General features: G+C 44.2%; 1 protein-coding gene across 1 annotated transcript in view; it reads right to left on the reverse strand.

Moving 5' to 3' along the window:
• Positions 1-23,799, reverse strand: part of slc25a26 (solute carrier family 25 member 26) — a 46,557-nt gene that overhangs the window by 1,342 nt on the left and 21,416 nt on the right. Inside the window, exons 6-9 of the mRNA XM_068720217.1 lie at positions 15,019-15,063; positions 11,645-11,714; positions 7,621-7,685; positions 4,379-4,452 (exon numbers count right to left, since the gene is read on the reverse strand). Of these exons, the coding sequence (XP_068576318.1) occupies positions 4,379-4,452; positions 7,621-7,685; positions 11,645-11,714; positions 15,019-15,063 (254 nt within the window). The remainder of the gene's footprint in view (positions 1-4,378; positions 4,453-7,620; positions 7,686-11,644; positions 11,715-15,018; positions 15,064-23,799) is intronic.

Below are 23,799 nucleotides of genomic sequence, written 5' to 3' on the forward strand. Positions count from 1 at the left end.
GTTGACGTTGCGGGGGTCAGAGGATGTGATCCGCCGTGAGAGAGCCTGACAACCATCCCCCCCTCTCCCGCCCTTCCTGCTACACACAGCTGTTTTTGGGATTTGGCTTCAAGCCCCCACCCTGAGGCCTCCCTGGAGCTCTCATTCCCCCTTCCTTCTCTCTCTGTGCATGACTGACGGCCGAATGACATCCACACATGTCCCTCTGCTGTCCATCCACTTCTCCCCGTCTATCTGTCCAGCGGCGGCCCCCTCAGCTGGCTCAGTTGTTGGGGGATTTCTCCTCTTTCTTGCTGCGTCATCCACTTCTCAGACACGCGCTCACTTCGTCTGCCTTTTCGTTACTCTGTGCTTTTTTATTTTTCCCCATTCCTCTCTGACTGTCTCTCCCTCGCCGTGAATTTGCCTACAAACACCTTCCCACTGCCAATCCGCCCCCACGCTCACATGGTCGGGCCCTATCCAAGCCAGATGTAACGGATGAAGAGTATTGTGTGTTGGTGGATGTGTGCCTGTGAGTCTGCGTGAGGAGAAATGTCTACGCACACAAAATGTCTGTCTGTATTCATCATCTGTGTGTGTGTGTGTTAGTACTTGTGTTTCTGTCCATTTCAATTTTTGGAAAAACTTTTGAAACTTCAAAAAGTTCAGTTTGGTTTCTATCAGGTGCGCTTCGGCCGATACTGTGAAGAAGGTTCTTGAATCGGCCTTTTTTTAGGCAGATGTTTTGACCTGTTATGGAAAGAAGTGCAGGTGTTACTAAAAGCATTAAAAGGGGAAATTTGCCACCTTTTACGTGGATGTCCAATCAGTACTGTTAAATGTAGCCCACTTAAGAAATATATGTAATAGACCATTACATTTACAGTGACATCAACCCAAAATAAATTGTCTGATTAATATTTCAATATTTTATTTAATCATCTTCTCTTAAAAACAAACAAATGTAAGAAGATAATAGACCCTAATTGTCAGAGACCTCATCAGAAACAAATACTGGACCTCTAATTAAAAAACATTAATGTGAAACACTATTACGAAGTACTTCAAACATAAAATGGTTTTAACGGTACGCCTGCATAACAAATTAGGCGTGCATAGTTTGAAAAACATGAGTATTTAACAGGCTGGGAGTGTCCAATGTAACTGAGCTGCACTGTGGGAAATGTAGGATCTCGGGTTTCTGGAGTTTGACCAATTCTAGGGACTAAAAGTCAGGAGACCTCGGCCTTTGCTGCTTACAGCCGAACTATTCTTCTTTTAATCCGTCACATGCGAGTCTTCTAATTTTGTGGAAGTGTAACACTGAATAACCTTTAAAAATAATGAGCATCCATCTTGATCATGACGCCGAAATTTAGGATGATCATTTTTATTTCTTCACTTGCAAAAGATCTTCTCATCACATTTTGGCATCATGGATTAACCTAGAGTTCATTGCATTCCACTCCATGATCTTTTGCAATGATGCATTTACCTCTATGCTGACAATCAATAAATAAGTTTCCATTACTCCAGAAAATAAAGCTAGAAAGTGGACCTTGATTTAGTGTTTTGACACTTAAAGTGCAGCTTTCACTGTAAATCTGAGATTTGGGTCACTTGACAGCGTGTCAGGGATCTCTCAGCCATCCCAACTATTCACACAACTCCACGTTTCAGAATGCCCCGGCCCAGATCGGGTGTTTTTAGAAGACAGCCAGTGAAGGGATAGCCGAAAAAAGAGCGTAAGCGTGAGACAGAGAGTCCGAGTGTGTTTGTGTAAGCACGGACTGGTGTAAAGGCTACAAATAAACGCAGAGACATTAGTCAGACGTTGTTGTCGTGCCCTTCAGCATGCTCTTTCCATCTCAACACAGCTTTCCATCATCATCTGCTGAAACGTAAGTCAGGCCCGCAGCAGGAAAGTACTTAGCATTACTCACACAGCAATATTACACGTGATATCCAAAGCCAATCAAAGTCCAAAGACACAAAAGACGTGTACACTGAGCAGATAGACAGCTGAACAACACCGTAGAAGCAACAAGTCCTGACATATTCCGCTCCATCTTTTCATGTGATGGGCCTGATTGCCAGCAGTGTGAGGAATGAACTAATTTTAAACTCAACGCTCTTGTTTTGTCTCAGCTCTCTTGACTACTGTTACATTTCCTGTCTGGGATCAGACCCACCTGTGGACTCTGAGACGTCAGAGCAGAGCCTGAGCTCAAATATCCCCCCCCCCCCCCCCCCCGGCTCCCCCGGGTGCCCTGACTCACTCTGACATCGCAGCCTGGCCAGCCACTGAGAGGTGTCATCTCCCCATTGTTGGGCCAATCACCTCTCCTGAGGAATCTGGACTAAATATAGTGTCGAGGCATGACAGGAGACTGCAGAAGAGTGAGCGGGGAACTCAAAAAAAATGGTGGCGCTCGTGAAGAAGACAAGGGTGGAAATCTTCAAATGAATGTCGGACCACATTTGTTGCCACTTGTGTAGGAGCAGGAATAAATGCTGGGGTAATACAACTTCGAAAGAAAATAGAGGAAGATACATCAGCTTGATGTTACACAAATACCTGCAGCAGTACTTGGATTTCTGGGACAAAAGGTGGATAATAATAACAAAAGTCAAGTCAAAAACAAAAGATGTTACAGCAGTTTCCCCAAAAAAACACAGATTTGTCCTTCCAAACACCACATGCACAGTGAAGGAGACAGACTGTGTCTGTGGCTTCGGGGATGTTCTCTGGGAAAGGAGCGCATTGCACATCTGTGCCAACAACACACCTTTATAAGTCTATAATACCCTATATTTTCCCCATTGCCTAAAGTGCTCAAATTGTTCAACTTAATTTGTTATGGCGAAGAACAAAGAGTCCTGATGCCATAAAAACACAAATAAGGCTCACCACAAATTTCCAGAGCCTCTGCTTTGTTGTGTGAATGCGGTACAAACATGTCATTTGTTTACTTTTCCTGCCTCACACGAGGCACAATGCAGACACAGCCCGGAGGACATGTCGCTTATTAGTCTTTGTTTTGACACGATTCCCGGTGCACTTTGGTTTCTGGGGGAGGCCGGTGTGTGAGCGCCACTGCTCTCTGCTAACCCGGGGTCTCTGGGGCATGGCACACACATGGAAGCACTTTAGAGCTTCACTACACTGCAATTGGGCCTATTACCATAATTACAGCTTTAAAGCCCCAGCAATTTGTATCAGGCATGCACCAGCACAACCACCAGGCCTTTGGCCCCGCGGAGCAGCACCCCCCTCCTTTTGCTCTGTACACACTCTCTTTTGTCTCTACTCTCATTCTCTTAGTTGCTCTCTTTTTTTCTTTTTTCCTCATTCTCCACCTTCTCTGGTTACATCGATATCAGGAGAGAGAATGATTGTTTTCGGGAGTTCATCATGTTGTAGAGCTCACTGAGCATGCTCACAATATGAGTGAGTTCCACAGCTGGCCCCGGAGGACAGTTGGAAGAGATAGAGGAGGATGGAGAGAGAGAAGAACATCAAAAGGTTGCTGTGTGGTGCGGAGGTGGGAGACGGGCATCAAAGAGCTCCCCTGAACGTTACCACTCGGTTGCTGTTGCAGCTGGGAGAGAGGGATTTAGGGTTTTGCATAGAGGGACCCGCCAACTATCAGCTCATTGAGATGGTGCAGTGGTCTCTAACATGAGCTTTATTCAAATTGAAGGCTGGCTTATTACTGAATTCTGAAAGCAGTTTGTAGGGAATCACCCTTGGCTCATATTAAATACAAAAGCTGAAATGCAATTTGTCTTTGATTAGATTCCAGCACCGCAGTCTACGCAAACAAAACAACAACACAGTGGTTTGTGTTTGCAAGTGTTAATGAGCGTGTTTGTGAGACAGAGAGCCAGAGAGAAATGTCCCACTGGTGTTTGGCCCGGTCCCAAACCAAATCTGCAACGAGCATTAAGCCGAGGTGCATCTTAACTAAATGATGGCGGCTTGTGCACAAGCGGGCCTATTATTCACCGCGGCTGAGGGTTTGTTTTAGTGCTGGCAGCCCTCTGCGGCCCCATTAGACCTGGCCTTTTGTCCGGTAGGCATCATAAACACATCAAAACACTCAAATAAACCCTTCCACTTGGCCCCTGAAACACCTTAATCAATAGGACAGTGCAGTAAGTGGGCAGGAAAAGCTTTTAAACATGTAATTTTTCAGCTGCGGCTGTAAATCCCCCCCCCCCCAAGAAGAGCAACTCTATCATCAAACTTGATTACGTGAGGGATCAGGAGTCAAATCAAATCATGAGCAATAGAAGGTTTTTTTAAATGGGCTGGGATAAAACAGGTTGTGTTCTGTTTTAAACGATCACGATGGCCTTTGAACACATCTCTAACAGGAAGACGCACACTCACCCTGAAAGGCCTTGGCTCTTCCACACGTCGCGGAGCACTAGCGGGATGTTGCCCCTCGCTGTGGTCGACCCGGCCTGGAGAGAGAGAGAGAGAGAGAGAGAGAGAGAGAGAGAGAGAGAGAGAGAGAGAGAGAGAGAGAGAGGAGGGACAGAAAGAGGAAAATAGAGGCGTGATGACGGATGGATCGTCTCCTTCCCTTCCTGCTTCTCCAACAGACACCCTGTTTAGTCTTCCTTCAGCTCCCCCCTCTCCCTCCTTTCATTCCTCTGTGTCTCCCTCTGTTTCTCCTCATGGACAGCTGTGTCAGCGAAGGTGACACCTCCAACACCCACCCAGGCACCTGCTCGGCAACACACCCCGGGCCATTTGCCCACCCAAAAACACACTCAACAAGTTCTCCCCCGTCTCCCTCCACGCCCGTCAGTCTGGAACTTATATTTACACAATACGGCTTAGCCGGGCCAGGGAGTTTTTAATCCATCACTGCGGAGTGGCAGAGGGGGACGAGAGCTGCAGGATAGGGCCAGTCGGGGTTAAGTGAGGGTGGGTGGTGGCAGACACAGAAAGAGACAGCGGAGGGCAGAATGAGGAGAAGCGAGTAGGAGTATGTGTGTATGTGCGTGCGCGCCAATCTAAGCTACAGCTCACTGAGCATGTTGGAAACAGTTTGCGGCGTCCGCCGAAAATTGCGACTCCCAGATCTGCTGGAACGAGAAGAAGATTCCCACATTTCATTCATGTGAGGAGGGAAAGAAAAAAAAACACCCCTATTCCTTATGTTTCTGTTGGAGACAGGTGGCTGAGATTTGACTCATCTGACAAGTTTTCTTTTCCTTCACCGCTGTGGAACGGTGGAAGGGGGGAATGGAGGAAGAGGGTGTCCAAAACACACAAACACACACACACACACACACACACACACACACCTGTGTACCTTATGCTGACATACAGAAATATCTTCAGGCAGCTCAATCTATACATTTACTTTTGCTTAAGCTGGCTTCCTGCTTTGTTATCCGAGTTTATCACAATCATGTGCGAGTAGTAAAAACACGCGCTTCATGCGGACCTCCTCCGCGTTCTCGGCATCCACAGTGATCCATGCAATGCATGCAGTGAAATTAAACGACAGCGACGAGTGTTCAACAAGGTGTTGGACCATGCCAGCCTGACACTGACTCCTGTGTTTGCCACAATTGGCTGCAGCGGAGGGTGGCGAACATGACATTGATGGCAGCAGTGTGGTGCACTGGCAGGAAACACGCCAGCCTGAGGAGAAGAGCGGTGTTGTGCGGTAGCGGCGTAGGAGGCGGGCGGCAGCAGCGTGGCGTGCCAGGGATGTTGATGGTGCAGCCGCCAGGGAGGTGCGGGCAGGAGTCCTGCCCTGGGGGGGGGCTTTGCAAGTCCAGCTGTGTCCTGGACATCCGCCCGCTTTGACCTCGCCTGCGCCAGGCTGCCTACTGCACAACACGATTCTTTCATGCTGTCCGGCGCAGACGAGTAAGAACCTTCTCCTCTGCTACTGTGGTGACGGAAACTAATGTGACAAGTTTCAACACCCACATTTCCTCCCCTTCGTCCAATCCAAACTATCCATACCCATCAACAGCAGCCTTGCTCTCTCTCTCTCTGTCTCCAAACACTCTCCTGCCTGGACTTGTCCTCCCTTGCTGCTGTGGGAATTTGAAGATAAAAACCAAACTTAAGTCTGACACGGTTTTAAATAAATGACATGTTACCTTTTAAGGTGAGGCAATTCAGGTGGAAATGTATATTTGAACTGCAAAGTCCATTTTGAAATATGCTGCTTTGATATATTTCATGGCCTCATAACGTACACAAAGCACATTTACAATCGTTTCTTTTACTACATTTTTATGAGAGCTGAAACTAATTTGTCAATTAGTTGATTGACGGAAAATTAATCAACACCGTCTTAGTACTCAATTCATCATTTTACAAGCAAAAACATGTGCTGTGTTTCTTTGTCACATGTGATAGTGAACTCATGTCTCTGAATTTAAGTTAGTGAAAATAAGACATCGTCTTGGGTTTCAGGAAATAGCCATGGGCAGGTTTCACAATGTTGTGATATTATCGAGACAAAACGATCAATCATCGAGTGAGAAAAACAATTCAGTGATAAAAAATTAAAACAATACTTTTTTTGCAAAATGTAAACAAACTATAGAAACTACTAACTTATTCCACAGAATGAAATAGGAAAATCCACACTGGATGGACTGTAAACACAGAAATCTCCAGCTTGATTGCAGTAAAAGTTGAAATCGATACAATGTATCATATTGGATTCCATTTAGTTGAATACCTAGTGAATACATAGCGCTGGGGTTTTATCAGTTGACTTAAGAGAATCAAAAACTTGGCCTTATAAAGTTATAACCATACTTTGTTGAGGCAGCACGGGCCAAGTCTCTGCTGGTGGTGAATGACAGCAGCTGCATTTCAAATAATGTTTACAGGAAGCTTTTGTTCCGTGCAGTTCCACCTACAGCCAACGGCTTCTCGCAAGAGATCAAGACTGTCTGACTGTTTTGTTAATTCAAGTATCTCATTAATTAGATTGGTTGTTGGGTTGGGGGGGGGGGGGGGGTGCAGGAACAGAACACTGAGTCTTCTCCAAGGACAGTCTGTGTGTGTGTTTGTGTGTGATTGTGGGGGGGCTGGCTGGGGGTAACTCTGAACTCACTACCCTTTACACACACACACACACACACACAGGACATAGTGAGGGAAGCCAGACATACAGTTAGACTGAGCCAGAAGTGAAAGAGGCGGTGGATGGAGGGAGGAAGAGGAGGGACACCACTACACAGCGGGAGAGAGAGAGAGAGAGAGGACAGAGTAGAGGAGTTAACAGGGGGACACTGGCCTTCTGGTTCACCTCTCAGTGACAAGCAGCCTTGAGATGGAAATTCCTCTGGAGCAGCAACAAGTCCTCGCTCTAACACTAACCATGTTCCCAAACATGTCTCACCGACACTGTCCATAGTGCAGGTCAGATGATAGATGTGTGTGTGTGTCTCACTACTGTCCCGGTGCTACCTCAGCCTGCTTTGTCCTGTGCGGACACTGTTGAGATTTGCTCGGGCTGCAGTCCCTCTCAGCTCTCATGCCTGTGAGGCATCACCTGACAGCAGTGTTTAGAAGTCGCTGCCAGAGAAGGTGGTGTGCTCTCTGAGTGTGTGTGTGTGTGTGTGTGTGTGTGTGTGTGTGTATACCTTTGCAAGAATGATTCTGGTCTTCGCAACGTCAAGAGGGGTGGTAACAAATGCCGCTACTGCACCTAAAAAAGACACACACACACACACACACACACTTAGCAAAGTGCTGACATAAAAGGGCCTCTCTTTGCTCTCAGAAGAGTCTTTAAATATAGAAAATAAACCCATAAAAAAAGTCCAATTACTTAACCACAGATACAGTAACATATTAACTCAGCAATAAATAGAGGAACTCATGGCCCTCTGCTCCATTACTTCATAAAAATGATAATATTCCCCATCCGAGACCTTCCCTGTTATTAGACCACAAAAACCAGACAGACACACTTCTATTCCCACCGCCCCCTCCCACTGCCTCATCCAAGCCACACCTTCCACTCCACTCCACTCCACACACACACACACACACACACACACATTCCCTTTTCCAACACGCTCAGGCACAGACACACACACACACACACACACACACACATGTATAAAACCCTTTTGGATACATTCAGATGCACATAAATGCAGCGCGCACACACACACACACACACACACACACACACACACACACACACACACACACACACACACACACACACACACGTTCAGGCCCACAAATGCACACACATACACACTCCCTCCAATTAGTTTTATAGAGCAGTTACACCCTAACTTTCCTCCAAGTTGGAAGCTGGATGGGCGGCCCGATCCAGAGGTGTCCCCTCTGAGCCGCAGTGTGTGAAAGTGAGAAACGCTGTGTGAGTGTGTGTGTCACTCCGCCACAAACATAGCAACTGCTCTCGGTAAACATATCCATATGGGCCACCGAGGAGCAGCGTGACTGTAAGTGAGCTGAGGATACAGGAAAGCATTAGGACCAGTGCGGTGTAACACACCGTTACATTTTACTAGTTAATGCTGGCTCATTAAAAGATTTGAAGATTTACATTTTTTGGGGGTTTTTTCCTACTTGGTTGGAAAAAAAAGGTTCAGCATACAGCCTGTACTGCAACATTATTGGATACAAATGTGGAGGATCTAAATTTGGCTGGAAAAACCATGTGATGAAAGTTAAGACGCAAATCAGACGGTGATGGAATCTAGTCTCTGGCGAGGTCGTTTTTTTTCTAGGTGGCTCAAATGGGGTCAAGTCCGTCGTAAGTCAAGGCAGCTTACAAGTGGAGATATTCAGGATGATTAAAGGCGCCCGTGTGAGCATTTCCAGTGTCAAACAGATTATGTATGATTGAAAGAGAGAGTGTGAAGCGCGATGTAAGGGGAAGTGACTGAAACTTGAGGATCCCTCTTGGACAGCAGCTCAGTCGCAGAGGGACGTGAACTTGATTCCTGCGCCCCCCCACCCCATCTGCCACCCCACCCCACTACCCCCTTCTACCGCTTTCCTTCTCTACTCCCTTTGGCACAGATTGCCAATTAGATATTTTTCAATCATTTTTCCTGTAACATATTAACAATTGTGTCAATGTACTGGAAATGTAGTTTTAAGCTGAATATATAATACTACATATCTGTATACGTCCATATTCATTAATAGTTCTGAAGGGTTCTGACAACTCAACACAAGTTTTTAGGACCCGTATTAAAATGACGCACTCTGTTCCTTATCTCACATGTCGTTTCAACTAATCCATATCGCCAGTCTCCTCTTTCTCCTATTCTATGCTGATTTCTTTCTCCTCTTCCTCCCAGCGTGGGCCGAGTCCAGGTGGGGTGGCGTAGGGCCACGTCTCAGCTCCTCGGGGTGCTGTTTCCTCATCCCCTCTTCTCTCCTTCACCTCCATGTCTCCATCGTCCCTGGAGAAGCTAACCTCGACCTTCCTTTCCTGTCTGGCGCGTTGTGGTGTCGCAAGAGTTATGGACTGAAACCGTCAAACACCTGCTCCACGAACGGGTCTGCAGAACTGTTCTACTGAAAATATGTATTTTGTTTGTGGTTCTGCCTTTTCATGGTAGAAAAAGGTGAAGACTGAGGAAAAAAAAGATAGATGATGGGATGCATTTTTACTGGTGGTCAAGGTCTTCACAGGTCCACCGGAACCCTGGGACCCAAGACAAGACCTGGGACCTGTACAAGTTTGAAACTACGGTTTTGTACGATCAATCAGGTTCTATTAGAATGAGTCCCTGGTCTGTTTAACATCGGATCCGAAAAGACCCTGCCGTGATCAGACAGCACTGATCAGGAGTCAACAAAATGACAAAGCTGATTCTAAATGAATTGTGATAGTGGACTGTTAAGCTGAAATAATGAGTGGATTTGCCATGCTGTTTCAATCAGCTGGAGAGGAATAGCAGAAAACCTTTGTTTTACCGGCTGTCTTGGCAAGGAGGGTGGATTAAGGAGGGTATAAGGCTACTAACACATACATTAGATATATTAGGTTGGACGCAAAGTTTTGTTTTGACAACTTGTAAATCAACTACATATCAGCAATCAGCTGTGAAATCAGTGCCAATCAGGGTTCGGGTCCATCAATTCTCGGTTATGCATGGGTCTGCGTACCAGCTTTCAAACAATAGACTGGTCTGGCCCCTCTGGATGTATATTATTCTCTCTGGTTACAATGAAACTGTTTGTTACTTGTATGTCTTCATGTCAGTATCTGTCCATTTAATATATTTTTCCCCTGCCAATGCCTCTCTATCAACTTCAAACTTTCGGAAAATTTCATTAAAAAGCACAAACAATAGCATCCACACACACTTTCATCCAAGTACAAAATACACAATGAGCCCAGCTAAATAGAGGAACTGAATTGAATGTGCTCCACACCCACACAGGTGTTTCCACTTATTCTGACTGATTAGACTTCTGCTAGAGGTTGGGAGGAGCTATGCTCGGAATTACGTGATGTCACTAGACTCAATGAACCAATAAAAATGATTGGTGGCAAAGTTATTGGTTTTCTAAGTTAGTAAAAACGTACACAATTTTAGTCCCTGTTCCTGGAGGACATCTTCCTAGTTGTTACATTAACTGCAGTCAATAAGCTGCATCTGCCGCAGCCAATGATATACGCGAGGCTGCGGAGCCTTGAAGCTCCGTTCCCGCTGCGGGACAGAGGACTGTTCGCGTGTTTATTAAAAGTTTACTAATATTGAACGTCTCGCGTGTCCAAATTGCACCACTTCAAACGGGTCCCCGGACAGTCAGACAGTCAGATTCTTTGCATAGTTAGATAAAACAATATCCTTGATAAGGCTGACACTGGGCTGTGACATCTGTCTTTGGTTTGTGAGACCTTTATCTTGGCGTGGAACTCAAACACAAAATCATCAAACACAGAACTATGCTCGAATTCAACATTTGAAACATTGACAATCACTGAATCCATTTGACTTGTGCTTCTAGCCCCTACCTAGTATTTATCTTGTGTTTTACAGTCAGATGTACAGTCTCTAGTTTGTGTCTGGTCCTTTCCCCTATTCATCTTGTTTTTAGTCCACTCCACTTCCCCTCATTCACTCCTCTCCTGCGCCTTTCTCTCTCCCTCTCTATTAAACCACTTCAGGCCCCAGTGCTCAGGAGGTCACACAGCTGCAGGGGCCCATACCCAGGAACCGGCCCCTCTCATCCCCGCTGTCTCCTCCCTCCGCTGTCTGTCTCTCCCCCGATACTCATTCAGTCTGCTTTGGTATGATTTTTGATCATCTTGAGAACTATGATAATGAGGCATTTTCTGAGACAACAATGCAAAATCGCTGTAGTAAAATTCGCTAATTTAGCGCTGAGCAATGTCTGAGGAATTGACTGGATTTGCTTTCATCCATTCTTCTCTACTCGGTTCTTTTTTCTGCTGAGCAGGTGAGGATGTGATTTGCCAGCTGAGCTCACCTTTGTGGAATCTGACAAGAATGTGGCTTTGGGTAAACTCGTCCTGCCCTCCTAGCCATCTAATCACCTATCCACCCATCGATTTAGCCATCCCTCGCTTCCCTTCCCTCCCTCTTCCACTCCATCGTCCCCCCACCCCCCTCCTTTCCCAAAGCAGCAAATAATCCCCTGCACCTGCAAAAGCTCCGCACACTGCAGCCTGCCAAGAGTAGAGCGTGTGACCTTGCCTCCGTGACCACAGAGTCTGGGAGAAAGAGAGGGAAATGTAGAGAGAGAGAAAGAGGGTTGTCGATAGAGGAGGATGATGAAAGAGGGAGAAAGAGGGAGAAAGAGGGAGGGAAACAAAGAGAGAGAGAGAGAGAGAAGATTGTAGTTAGTGGAGATATCAGACACATTGAAAACACATTGTGAACCTTGGTCTGCTCTGGGGTCCGGGGCCCGCAGCTGGGAACCGGGCTGTCCGGCTATTTTTGTGTAGCCTTTTCTCCCCAGTGATGTCATGCTACTCGTTTCCCAAGAACTGGGACGGGACAAGAGGGAGGCATGAGAATATGCTGCAGCGGCCCCACTCCGTCATCTTTACACATTTTGTCCAGATGCCATCGCGTTGAAGTACAGAAGGTCAACGCATATTCACATATCAACACATTTGTATTTTTGTTAACATTCAGCACTACACATTTTGTTGGTAGAGTCAAACTCAAATTACATTTCGGGCCACTGGCCAGGTCGTCCTGTCTAAGTGGGGCCACTTGGACACCAAAAACAAGTTGCAAAACTGCAACAATACACACTCAGGAGCTCAGCAACTGGTGTTTCAGCATACTGTTACGCATGTTTAGTAGTGTAATGATGCAGCTAGATGTGTCAGTAACTTATATATAAAACTATAATCTTCTGTGCCTCCAGGTCAACAAAGCTGTTATATTGACAACTTGAGAAGTGGAGGGTGGATAATGAAATTCCCATGCAGTCGCATCTGGTCTGGTAGTGTGGTAGGCCTGCTAAACAGAAGGTTGTCAGTTTATTAGGATTTTGTCAATAAAAATTACATTAAAGTCAAGTGCATTTAAAAAGCCTTTGTTTGTCTGAAACCGCTCACATCACCGAAGCCACCTGATGTTTTTGTTTTGCGGAGGAGCTCTTTCGTCCCTCTTCCTCCCCCGACTAGTTTCAGCAAAGCGATGAGGAGACGCAAGGTTAGTCTTTGTATAAAATGCTTGTGGACAGCTCGGCTGCCTCGGGCGCTGCGAGGTATGATTACTTCTTGGGGAGAGCAATTGAGCAACAGCATGGAGCGATTACTAATACTTTCTTTGTCCACTCTCCTCCCTCCCCCCCGCTGCGAGTTTAATCGGCGGCATGTTATCTTCTTCTCTTCCTGTCTCTCACACATGTGGACATCACAAAAAAACCCTGTGTGCTTGCACAGCACATGCAAACACAAACAAGTAAACACACAGAAAAAAACAAACTAAGAACACAGAAAGGAGAAGAACTGGCAGACAGCGTGAATGAGCTCAGGATGTGTCATGTGTATTCCATTAGAGGATAGATTAAAAAGGAGATTTTGTTTTCCACATCAAAGGCCTCGCGCTGGGGGATTCCTCTCCGTCTCTCTCCCTCTCCGAGTCTCTCATGAGTTTCATGAATAAATAATAAGGGGTAAACCTGGGAAAACAAACTTTTTGACCTCTGAACCCTTGTGTCAGGGCCAGAGTTTGCACCTGGACGACTTCCCACAGGAAGGAGGTGGTAGGTCTGTCAGCACGCGCGAGTGTGTCAGTACATCCCGTGTGTGTAGTGAGACGCCACTTGTGAGCGCATCTCATTGGTTAAATTTGAGTTCCCATCGTGCCTTCGACACAAAATTCCTTGAATTTTCTGCGGCTCTCTCTTGGTGTTCAGTCATAACCTAAAAGTGTTACACCCTCCTGCTTTGCTAATGTTGTTTTTGAGGTCACAACAGATGGGGTAAACTGTAAGTCTTATTCTACAGATGCTGTTTGGGAAAAACAACAAAACCACAGTATTGAGGAATTAATGTCTGAAAGAACAGTGAGAATTATTCACATAGTGAAGTCTGGTGAGGAAATATAAATGTCTTTGCAGTGACCAATGTGTAACATTTGTTTATATTGTGGGACTTGCCTCTTGAATTATAATATGTTCCTGCCTGGATAAGCCTCTCCATGATATCACAGACAATCTCAGACGAGTTGAACTTAATGCACTCTACGAAAGGATTTGCCTGCTTACTCCTCTTCCAACAGGCCCATTGCAATTGGTTGGTTTTTTTCTCCCTTTTTCCTCTCTCTGATTCTCTCACTGACAGCTGTGCTGGCTCGGCGTGAAATAAAAATAAAAAGGCCATAACGCAGCACATTACTATCCCACAGAGAAGATGGGAGATCTTGCCACACATATGCGCGCTCAAGATTCCTTCTCTCTATCATTTTAAAAGCTAAATCACGTTATTCTTGATCGTGAAAGCCTCTCAACATCTTGGTGGTCACTCTGAAAGGAATGGCAGTAAAAATCAGTTTTTGTTGCAGGAAGTTGTTTTTTTCTTCTCCTCGCTCGACTGGTCGGCCAGTCGCTGCCATTGTGACCGAGGAAACGCCTCATTAGCTATACAGAGCACCGTGTTAATGCAGAGGATACACATGGGAGGACTGGGAGTAGGGAGCCAATGGAGAAGAGGGCAAAGAGAAAAGGGGAGAGGAGAAGTCCAGATTCCAGCAGTTCAGCTCTCCGCCAACGGACGTGTCCAGATGGCCTGGAGAGAGAGAGGGCCTTTGACCGAGGGACAAAGAGACACTTGTGAACGACCGAATCTAACTCTCACAAATGCGCGCGCACACACACACACACACACACACACACACACACACACACACACACACACACACACACACACACACACACACACACACACACACACACACACACACACACACACAGCTGTGAAGTGTATTGTTCGTCTTAGCTCGGCCGTTAGCTCCTAACATTGATGGAATGTTTGACTGTCCGCCTCTCTCGCCCTTGAGACATGATGTCACTCCAACGAAACGTCTTTTCAAAGAGAAAACAGCCTTTTTATGTGATTAGGGCCACACAGTGAATAAGAGAGAGGGGGCAAGGAGAGAGGAGAGGCACACGAGAGAGAGAAAAGCTATCAAAAGAGAGAAAGGAAGAGACATAAAAAATAAAATAAAAGCTAGAAAGAGACAGATATGCAGGATATTTCCGCGATAAATTAAAGGCTGGTTTGATGTTAGTCGTGACAACCCATTAAAGTGGGGCGTTAAGTCTCATTTTGGCCTGCCACAATGATACAGGGGAATGCAGAGGGTGAGCCCGCTGTAAACGTGTCAGAGCGTAAGCACACTATTAGAACTTTACGACGGATTTATTACGGAGAATAATTACTGTAAATGATGGTACAGAGAAATGGTGGAGAGTGGAGGGATGAAACAGATGGATAGTAAAGAAAGAGAAGGGAATAGAGTCAGTTAGACACATTTATGGACAGATCTGATACATACCTTTAAATATTCCCAAAGTGGAAACTGCACCAGAGAGAACGGGATCTGAAAAACAAGTAGTTTTAATCATTAGGATTATCTCAGCTTTCCTTTTTTTCTGATTTTCTGGAGGTTCAAGTTTCATCTTTAACCTCTAATCTCCTGCACTTGTCATTCCTGCCACCTTTCTCTGTTTCCTCTTTCTCATCTGACTGCTCCCTTGATCCTTCTCACTGCTGATGATTAATGAATGAGACAGGCTGTGGTCTGGCAGTCCTGAATGGATAGATGGATGGATGGATGGATGGATGGATGGATGGATGAAGCAAACTTGAAAGGAGGGATGGAGGGGGGGGGCTCTAAAGTGATGGTTGGAGTGCAAGTGTTGCCACTAAGCACTAAATCGGTTCAGGCAGGAAGTTACAGCAGGAGGAAATCAACGGCAGTGCCAAGGCAACAGGCAAATGACACAGTCAGACCACACACACACACACACACACACACACACACACACACACACACAGGAATGGGCATACTTTATATAAAACAGACACATACAGAAAAAAACTAAAACACGCGTGTACACTCTTTCACTCATTTGAAAGACACACTGCAGACACAGACACACACACACACACGTATCCTGTCATCTTAGCGAGACAGGAAGGAAGAGCGAGAACAAAAACAAAAAACAAAGAGAGAAATAAATAAAGTGACACTGAGTTGTGTCATCGGTCTTTGATCACAGCAACAAGAGCATCATTCATCCATCTGTGCCGCCTCCTCCTCCGACATGTTCCATCAGACTACGTTAGTACGACGACAAGAGCTGGACCGCAGCACAAAGACAATACACGAACTGTGTTTATGCCTCTTAATGTGCTTATTAAGCACTTAGTCCAGACGAACTGACCTCATATAAACACTGTGAAGGAGATTAACTTGTATGCGTGTGCTGCATCTGCTCTCTAAGAGCGGAACATAAAACTTTAAAGATCTTTGCAACGACTTGGCCATTTTAAAAACAAAAGTAAAGACATAAAGCTGTCCGAACGAGTATTAATTCAGCAGAGCACAGCAAATGATGTTTCTGAAATGATGATGAACAACTGTATTAAAGCTAAGCCTGTCAAGCTTTCCCTTCTAGCATGCAGAAGTAAGCAAAAGCAGGCTTCTCATTTCTGCATATATGGTATTACGCTAAAAGACTAAAGCTCAGACTAAAGCTACATGTTGCAAGCAAAAAGTCAGCATCCTCACTATCTGACAATAGGGTAGTTAGGGCTAGTTAGCATTGTAGCTCTGCATTTTATTAAATGAGAATGCAATCTAAATGTTACTTGTCCTAACCTAACCCTTGAATGGTTTGGATGTTTACTACAGAAAAATATACTTGGACAAGAAAGACAGAGGGTCAGATGCTTTAGTGTTTGTACTTTAAAAGAGCAAACTTTCACAGGAGAAAAGGATTTGCGGATGAGGACTAACCGAAGAGTTTGTCGGGCTGAGGGTGCTGGAGTGTAAACCTCCCTAAACCAAATAAAGAGTAGGAAAGAGCTACTGTCGTTACTCTGAATTCAGGCTTCAGATGTTGTGGTCCTGAACGGGTATTTTGCGGAGGCCGTTAGAGCAGGTAAACCCACAGTCTACCATCACTGCATACAGAAACATGAATGATTGACTGTAGTAGTGCCTGATCGGAACGGGCCGATTGCTTGACATCCCGTATTGCCGCTCATCCGAACAAGCTCCCTTGGGCCCTGAGCGACACACCCGCCATGAAGTAGTTGCATCTCCTAGCAAAGCAAGAGCATACGCGCTGCAGTGAGCATACGCGTCATTCAGGTGCAAAAGCTCACTCGAACATTGACGGAGAGCGAGCTGTGCCTGTTAATAGGAGTCCTCTCTCAGTACACTAGTGTGTACATAACGCACTATTAATAAATAAGTCCTCGAGGGGCTCGCACTCAGCACTGCACTTCATTGGGCTGTCGAACATTTGATTGTTGCTTGATTGATTGATTGCGGGCCTGGTACATGGAGTGTTCCGAAATGTTCCACTGGAAATCTAGTCTATCTGGGCATACAGAAGCAAATTCTCTCAGTCCTGGGAGATGGTCTGAAAACAGTATCTGATGTAGGTCTTGTGTTCTACCATGTGGAGGGAGAATGCCTCCGCTTTCCATCTGTGGTGAGATGAGAGAGAGCGTTCAAAAAAAGGAATCAAAGTGCACCTGTCTTTTATTACCACCCTGATGAATCCTGCTTTTTGTTTTTACAGGACAGGAAGAGAGAGAGACGGACTGGAGAGAGAGAATGTAGGGGGATGTCGGAGTTACAGACACTATTACTAAATGGAAGTAGAACATGTGGTACTTGTATAAGTGGAAGTCACTTGAAAGTAAAAGTTAGTGAACTTGATGTAGAAACTAATTTCATATTTATACTTAACATAAATAACTTTGTTTTTTTCTTCTTGTAATCTTGGTAGCACTGGATACTGTTTTTTTTAATCGTTCCATAAAGTTATGTTTCACAATATTTAATAAAGTTGTATTATTTTACATCAGTTTGAAATGTAGCTGAGAGAAATAGCCAAAAGAGAAAAACACAAGGACAGATTGGTTCCTTCAGAGGGAAAGACTGATCCACCAATGATTTATGGCTTGGTTTGACACCCCTGGCACACGGAACGTGAGGTGAGAGAGTGTGTGTGTGTGTGTGTGTGTGTGTGTGTGTGTGTGTGTGTGTGTGTGTGTGTGTGTGTGTGTGTGTGTGTGTGTGTGTGTGTATGTTGCTGGCAGAAATGGAACATCTGAAAACCACATGTGGCCTGATTAAAATTGATAAGCCATTTATAGTTAAGAGAGAGGACTCCGAGCACTCACACACTCACTTCAAACACACTGTGTGTTTGGTTATTTGAGCTATTAAATCAAATCTACAGGGGAGGAGAACATGGGAGAGAATCACTGTGGTGCTATTTTTTTCCAGTTCTAATTGCCTACTACTCATCACACGTCAACAAGCTCTGAACAACCGATGCAGTACTTTAACCTGATGTTGGTGCAGTGATGGAAGGAGATGACAGACGCAATAAATCTCTCAGCTGAATAAGAAATGGAGTAAAAGGTAGAGAAAGAGAAGTGGTGAAAAAAGGGGATTTTTTCCTTTCTTAAACCAGTGCGTTATGCCACTGTGAACATCCCAATCAAAAAGTCTTTCTGTTTTCATTCCAGCTGAGAAATGCATGCAGTGTGTTTCAGGCTGTTGAATGAACTTCACCACAACTTCAATCCTTGTGTCACCGCTCTGACTTGCTCTAAAAACACAAGCAAGATATGTCAAAGCAGGGAGCACGTTTTAGTTTTGTTTCTGCGTTTGTTTATTGAGGTGGGGTATCCTTGGAGACAGACTTATGCATCACCATTGCACCTGAAAGACAGAACACTGGGTTCAATTTAAAACTACAGGAACAGGAAGGTTATGAGCAGAGATGTATGGAAGCCCGTTTCCGCCATCAAAAAAAGGTATAAAGTTGAAATTATGAGATATAAAGTCGAAATTATAAGATATAAAGTCGAAATTATGAAATAAGAAGTCAATTATGAGATACAAATTATTTAAAATGTATCTCATAATTTCGACTTTATATCTCATAACTTCGACTTTATATCTTTCTTTTTTGTTTGTTTTATTTTTGTAATATTTTTGTATTGCATAAATGGGCTTCCATAGTGATGTCCAAAGGATGTTGAAATTACCAATTTCCATAAAATGTGTGTAAGTAATGGGCTCATAAGAAGATAAAAGAAATGCAAAGTCACAGTAATGATAAAAAAAAAAAGTTTAACAAATCCGTATCACAACGAAAATTCTCCAAATGATTACCTAAATTAAGACAATTTGTTTTTTGCGTTACAAGTTACTTACTTCTCTCTTTTTGATCAAATAATTAATTTTGCATTGCCCCAGTGTTTTCTAATTATTTTGTTTCTATTTTATTCTACGGATTGTTTGTCTTATCAAAAGGATGTTTTTTTGTTTTTAACAGGTATTGAATAAATTGTCTCAGGTGTTTATTAACATTAGTTTGTTTCAACATGTGACTCTGTTATAAAGATATTCATATTGTGAATTTGATGCCTGGAAAATTGATTTATCGACAAATCGCAACACCGAAGCACAGAATATTTCAATTCACTTTTAGGGTTAATTCACGAGTACATATCATATATTGTGACATTTAGCAATGACAATACATACAATTAAATCAATATGCGAGTCAGGAAACAATGGGCCAGTGAGCTTTCATCATGCAGGTACACTGCTATCCTGTGCAGCTTGTGACTGAGCGGCTCAGTGTACCGCTTGAGGACACTGTGAGGGACCACCTGGTTGTAAATGGTTGCAGGTGCTGAACTTGAAGTCAAAAGGGGACATTTTCTCTTACCATTGGGCCAGTGGGCGAACCGCATGGTTTTGATATTCTAGAGTTAGAAAAGCGGTCTGCCACAAGTGTTGAGGGCACATTTAGACCTGCGCTATATGTCACGGTAGACTAGCACACAGCCACGCAGACAGCCCGAGCGGTGCCACGCTAGGCTAGCATGAAGGCAGCCAGGCAGCATAAAATCCACGCTGCTTCATGCTGCTAACCGCTGACTCAGACTCCTCCCCCTGCCTAGTATAATGCCTCAGCTACCATGGCCTATTCAGTGCCATAAAGCCAAGGCAAACTTGCTACGTGTGTGTGTGTGTGTGTGTGTGTGTGTGTGTGTGTGTGTGTGTGTGTGTGTGTGGATGATGGCCACACAATTCAGTCCTTGTGTTAACAGACAGGTCTACACAAATCCCCTTGAAAACAATGGATCGCACAATTACGCCGTCAAAATGTTTACTTGCAAGGCTAATAAGGGAGAGCATGTTTTTTATCTCGTTTCAGTTGTATCATTTCACGGACCAAATGTGTAGCCGTTATTTCAAACGATCAGTTAGCGGAGGAAATCACTACTCTGACGGCAGAGCAGCAGTGATGTTTATGTCCATTGAAAACGACTGAGGTTTTCCTCCGCCTGCCAAAACTTTACTAGCTCACTCAACTCCAGCTTGAGCCAATCAGTACATTTCCACGGCCGTGTGAGCAGTAACCGAATCATAACGATAACCAGGCAGAAACACGTTGTTAAGGTCTGCGAACATGACCCATCACTTGAAATAAAAAAAAAAATCTTGACACAAAAAACACAGACGCACGTAAACAGAGTCATAAGTAAACATTCCTACAGTTAAGGAATAGAGAGCTTTACAAATTAAAAACATATTCATGGTGCCCAGAGGATGAATCCTGCCGACTTTGGTGAATTCCCTGACTTTTCCTTTAACGACGTCCACACAGGTTGACATTTCTGGTTCACAGTGAAATGTCTTGACAACTGTTGGATGGTTTTCCCACTAAAGTCTTTTTTCATGGAGAAAAGTCAATCATCTTAATTGTGAGGATTCTCTGCTTGTTTTTGTTTTGTTGTCTTAACAGTGAGGTGTAACTCTTTGGGTTTTGGATTGTTGGTTGAACAGAACAAGCTATTTGATGTCATCTTGAGCTCGGCTGTGGGACTATGTGAGGGGCATTTTCACTATTTGCTGACATAATATAGACCAAATTAATAGATAATGAAAGCAACAGTTGTAGCACTACTTTATTTTTTTACCCATCTCTCTTTTACCCAGACTTCTTTTGATTTGTCAAAACATCGTCTGTCCAATTTGAACAGGCCCCGTCCTGAGTGATTTTACCTTTTCAACCTGTTTCACTCTGGACTAAAGCTTTGAAATGATTCAGCAAAGCTTTAGATAAATCCTTTGTTCACACAACTGTCTGGTCCTCTGTCTCTAATGTCTACACTTTCTGGCCCTTTAATACATCTGGCAGTCTAAACTATTGTGTATCTTCTTCTTCACCATCTACTTCAAACCTCCATCAAACTCTTCTCTCTCTCTCCGTCGACTAATGAACCTTCTCCACTCTACTGACCACTCACTTCTTCTGATGTGTTGTCTTGCGCCATCCCAAAGTAAAATAGTAAGGATCCCAATCGCTCACCTCTTAGGTCAGAGCTACATTCACCATTGTATACTTGTTTTTGATCAAATCGTGCCAAAGTACGACTCTGCAACTTGGCCGCGAAGTAAAAAAAAAAAAAAAAAACTGTGCTCCAGGAGCTCAGCAGCATCTGCTCCCAAAGCCCACAAACATCTGTGTCATCCAGCTGGCCTCCAGGGACCAGATTCCACTGCTGGGAAACACATGACCAGCTCTCACAAAGACCTGCTATCCTGCATGTGTCTGTCTGCATTTTTCTATGAATATGTCGGCATGCTTAATCATATTTCCGCAGATTTTGTGTGTGTGTGTGTGTGTGTGTGTGTGTGTGTGTGTGTGTGTGTGTCTGAAGAGCAGGAATTTATGTTAGCTGGCTGACACATTTTGTCACTGATCAAAGGTGACAGTGCCACTTGCTGTGACTGTCAGGTACTATATAATAAGAATATGGAGATTGCTTTAGCTGTGTCACTTTGCTGACAGTGCTCCAGTTTGTGTGTGTATGTGTGTGTGTGTGTGTGTGTGTGTGCGTGTGTGTGTGTGTGTGTGTGTGTGTGTGTGTGTGTGCGTCCTTGCCAACTGTATTAGTGCTAACTTTATTAGCATTCAGAGAGGCTTCGGGCTGTCACAGGTCCTTAGGCACTCAACGGAGGGCAGGAAAAACACATGTCAAAATATATTCACATTGAGCCTGATTGCAGGCAAGCCAGTTGGCTGCAATTTGACAAATGACATTTAATAGGTCATACTGCCGCCTCGGCATACTGATGAGCATTTAGAAGGAGCGAGAAAGAGTAAGGAAGACGGATAATAAGATGGGGAGACAAGCAAACAAATGTATAGATGGCCAAACCAACAGATGAGACATTATTCATCGTTTCCAACATCTACCTGCTGCTGAAGCATAGTATAGTACCATTGAGAGGATATAAAGCTTGTACCATTCGCTTAACATTAACGGCGCACTAGATACTTTCATACCACGAGCAAAGAAATACTGAATCATCAGTAAGATGATTGTATGATGTCACTAACCGGCAAATAAGCAGCAACTGTGCAACTTAAACCATACCCTGGTCAATCATTTGAATTTGAATCATTTGCTGTAAACATCTGTGGTTTATTGCTGCTAAACAGTGCATGGCTACCACTTGACATTATGTGATCGGAATACTCTCACTGCATACAAAGAAGACGGCATTAAAACAGCACGGGGGGGGGGGCTGCAATTTTACAGTACGTTAAAAAGTACCAAGAGTACAGCCATGCTAGTGACTCTGCAAAATGTTTCGAGCTAAATGCTAACGTCGACGTCTTAGTTTTGGGGTGAGTGCAGCTGAGGCTGATGAAAATGTCAACAGATAAACCAATGTTTGAGACAAATTAAAAGTGCTCGATGGAAAAAGAAGGGATCACCAAACTTTTTACAATTCATTCTCTGAGGAGCATGACTCTCTGTCACCAAATTTATTGGCAATCCATATAAAAGTTATTGAGACATTTCACTCAAAACCACAAACCACAAAAAAAACAGCTGCTCGAGGTGCAAGAGGAAAAGTCAGCGAATCATCATGAGCATTCGTCATCTGGGCAACATGGATATCTGTTACTAATTTCATGGCAATCCGTCCAGTAGTTGTGAAGATATTTCAGTCGGGAAGTTGCCGTCCATAGAACCGTGGCGTATGCGTGGCTAAAAATGGATGTCACTTTTCACAACAATAGTTTATGCTTAACGACATTGTTTACTGTCATTACAGATTTTACTGCTGTATTATGAAATCCCAGACACAAATAACAGTATTCAGAAAACCACTACTCACGCTTTTAACTCAAGAAACTGTGGAGCAATCGTGAACCCAAAGACGTACGCACTTGCAACTCAGTCTGCTCTGTTCTTGCCACCAGATGTGGAGCAAATGAGCAAAAGAGCAGATGATTCATGAGCCAGAGGAGTCTGCTGGATCCTGTTAGTATTTGATACTGAATGGCCATTCCAAATCCATTTGGCAAAACCTCCTACACCCGTGGATTTGGAATTTACCAAATGTACCATTTCAAATGAGACCATGTGTACTCTCTCAAATTCAATTTATACGCAAAATGAAATCAACAATGGCTCCTTTGAAATGTTAAAGTAGTCATTTTAAGACACGGTGAGTCACTGAAGAGTTCAGGTTGAAATTACAGCATTACTGTTAAGTTGTCCCTGTTGTTCTGCAGGGCTTTTTACTGCAGTAGCTTTTCCACTGCATCACAATCTATCAGCCTCAGCATTTCTCCGGCACGCTGACATTCTTTTTGTATTAGTAATGCAAACCCTGTAGACCTGAACTTTGTCTGCAAAAGTGCCCAACACTGTCCTCGGACAATCAGACAAAGAATAAATGAGATTACATTTATATTGGAGAGGAGAGGGGAGGAGAGGGGAGACGAGAGGAGCTGATATTTTAAGAGAAAGCAGATGGGAGTCAGATGGGGAACCGATCAACAGCAGCCTTATTCAAAGTGAGGAATCACTACGGGCCATGTGAAGACCAAAAGACACACACGTACACACACGGGAACAAAAACTTTTTTTTTTTTTTTTTTTTTTTACAGACTGGCCAGGTGGAGCAAAGCCTCGAGTCTAAGCCCACATTTATTACCTGCTAATGCAACTGGGCTGTAAGCTGGATTCACTTGCCAAAGTCATACTG

This window comes from Cebidichthys violaceus, unplaced genomic scaffold, assembly GCF_023349555.1.
Source record: "Cebidichthys violaceus isolate CVI_PGR_0920_01 unplaced genomic scaffold, fCebVio1.0.p SCAF_25, whole genome shotgun sequence".
In the NCBI taxonomy this organism is placed as follows: domain Eukaryota; kingdom Metazoa; phylum Chordata; class Actinopteri; order Perciformes; family Stichaeidae; genus Cebidichthys; species Cebidichthys violaceus.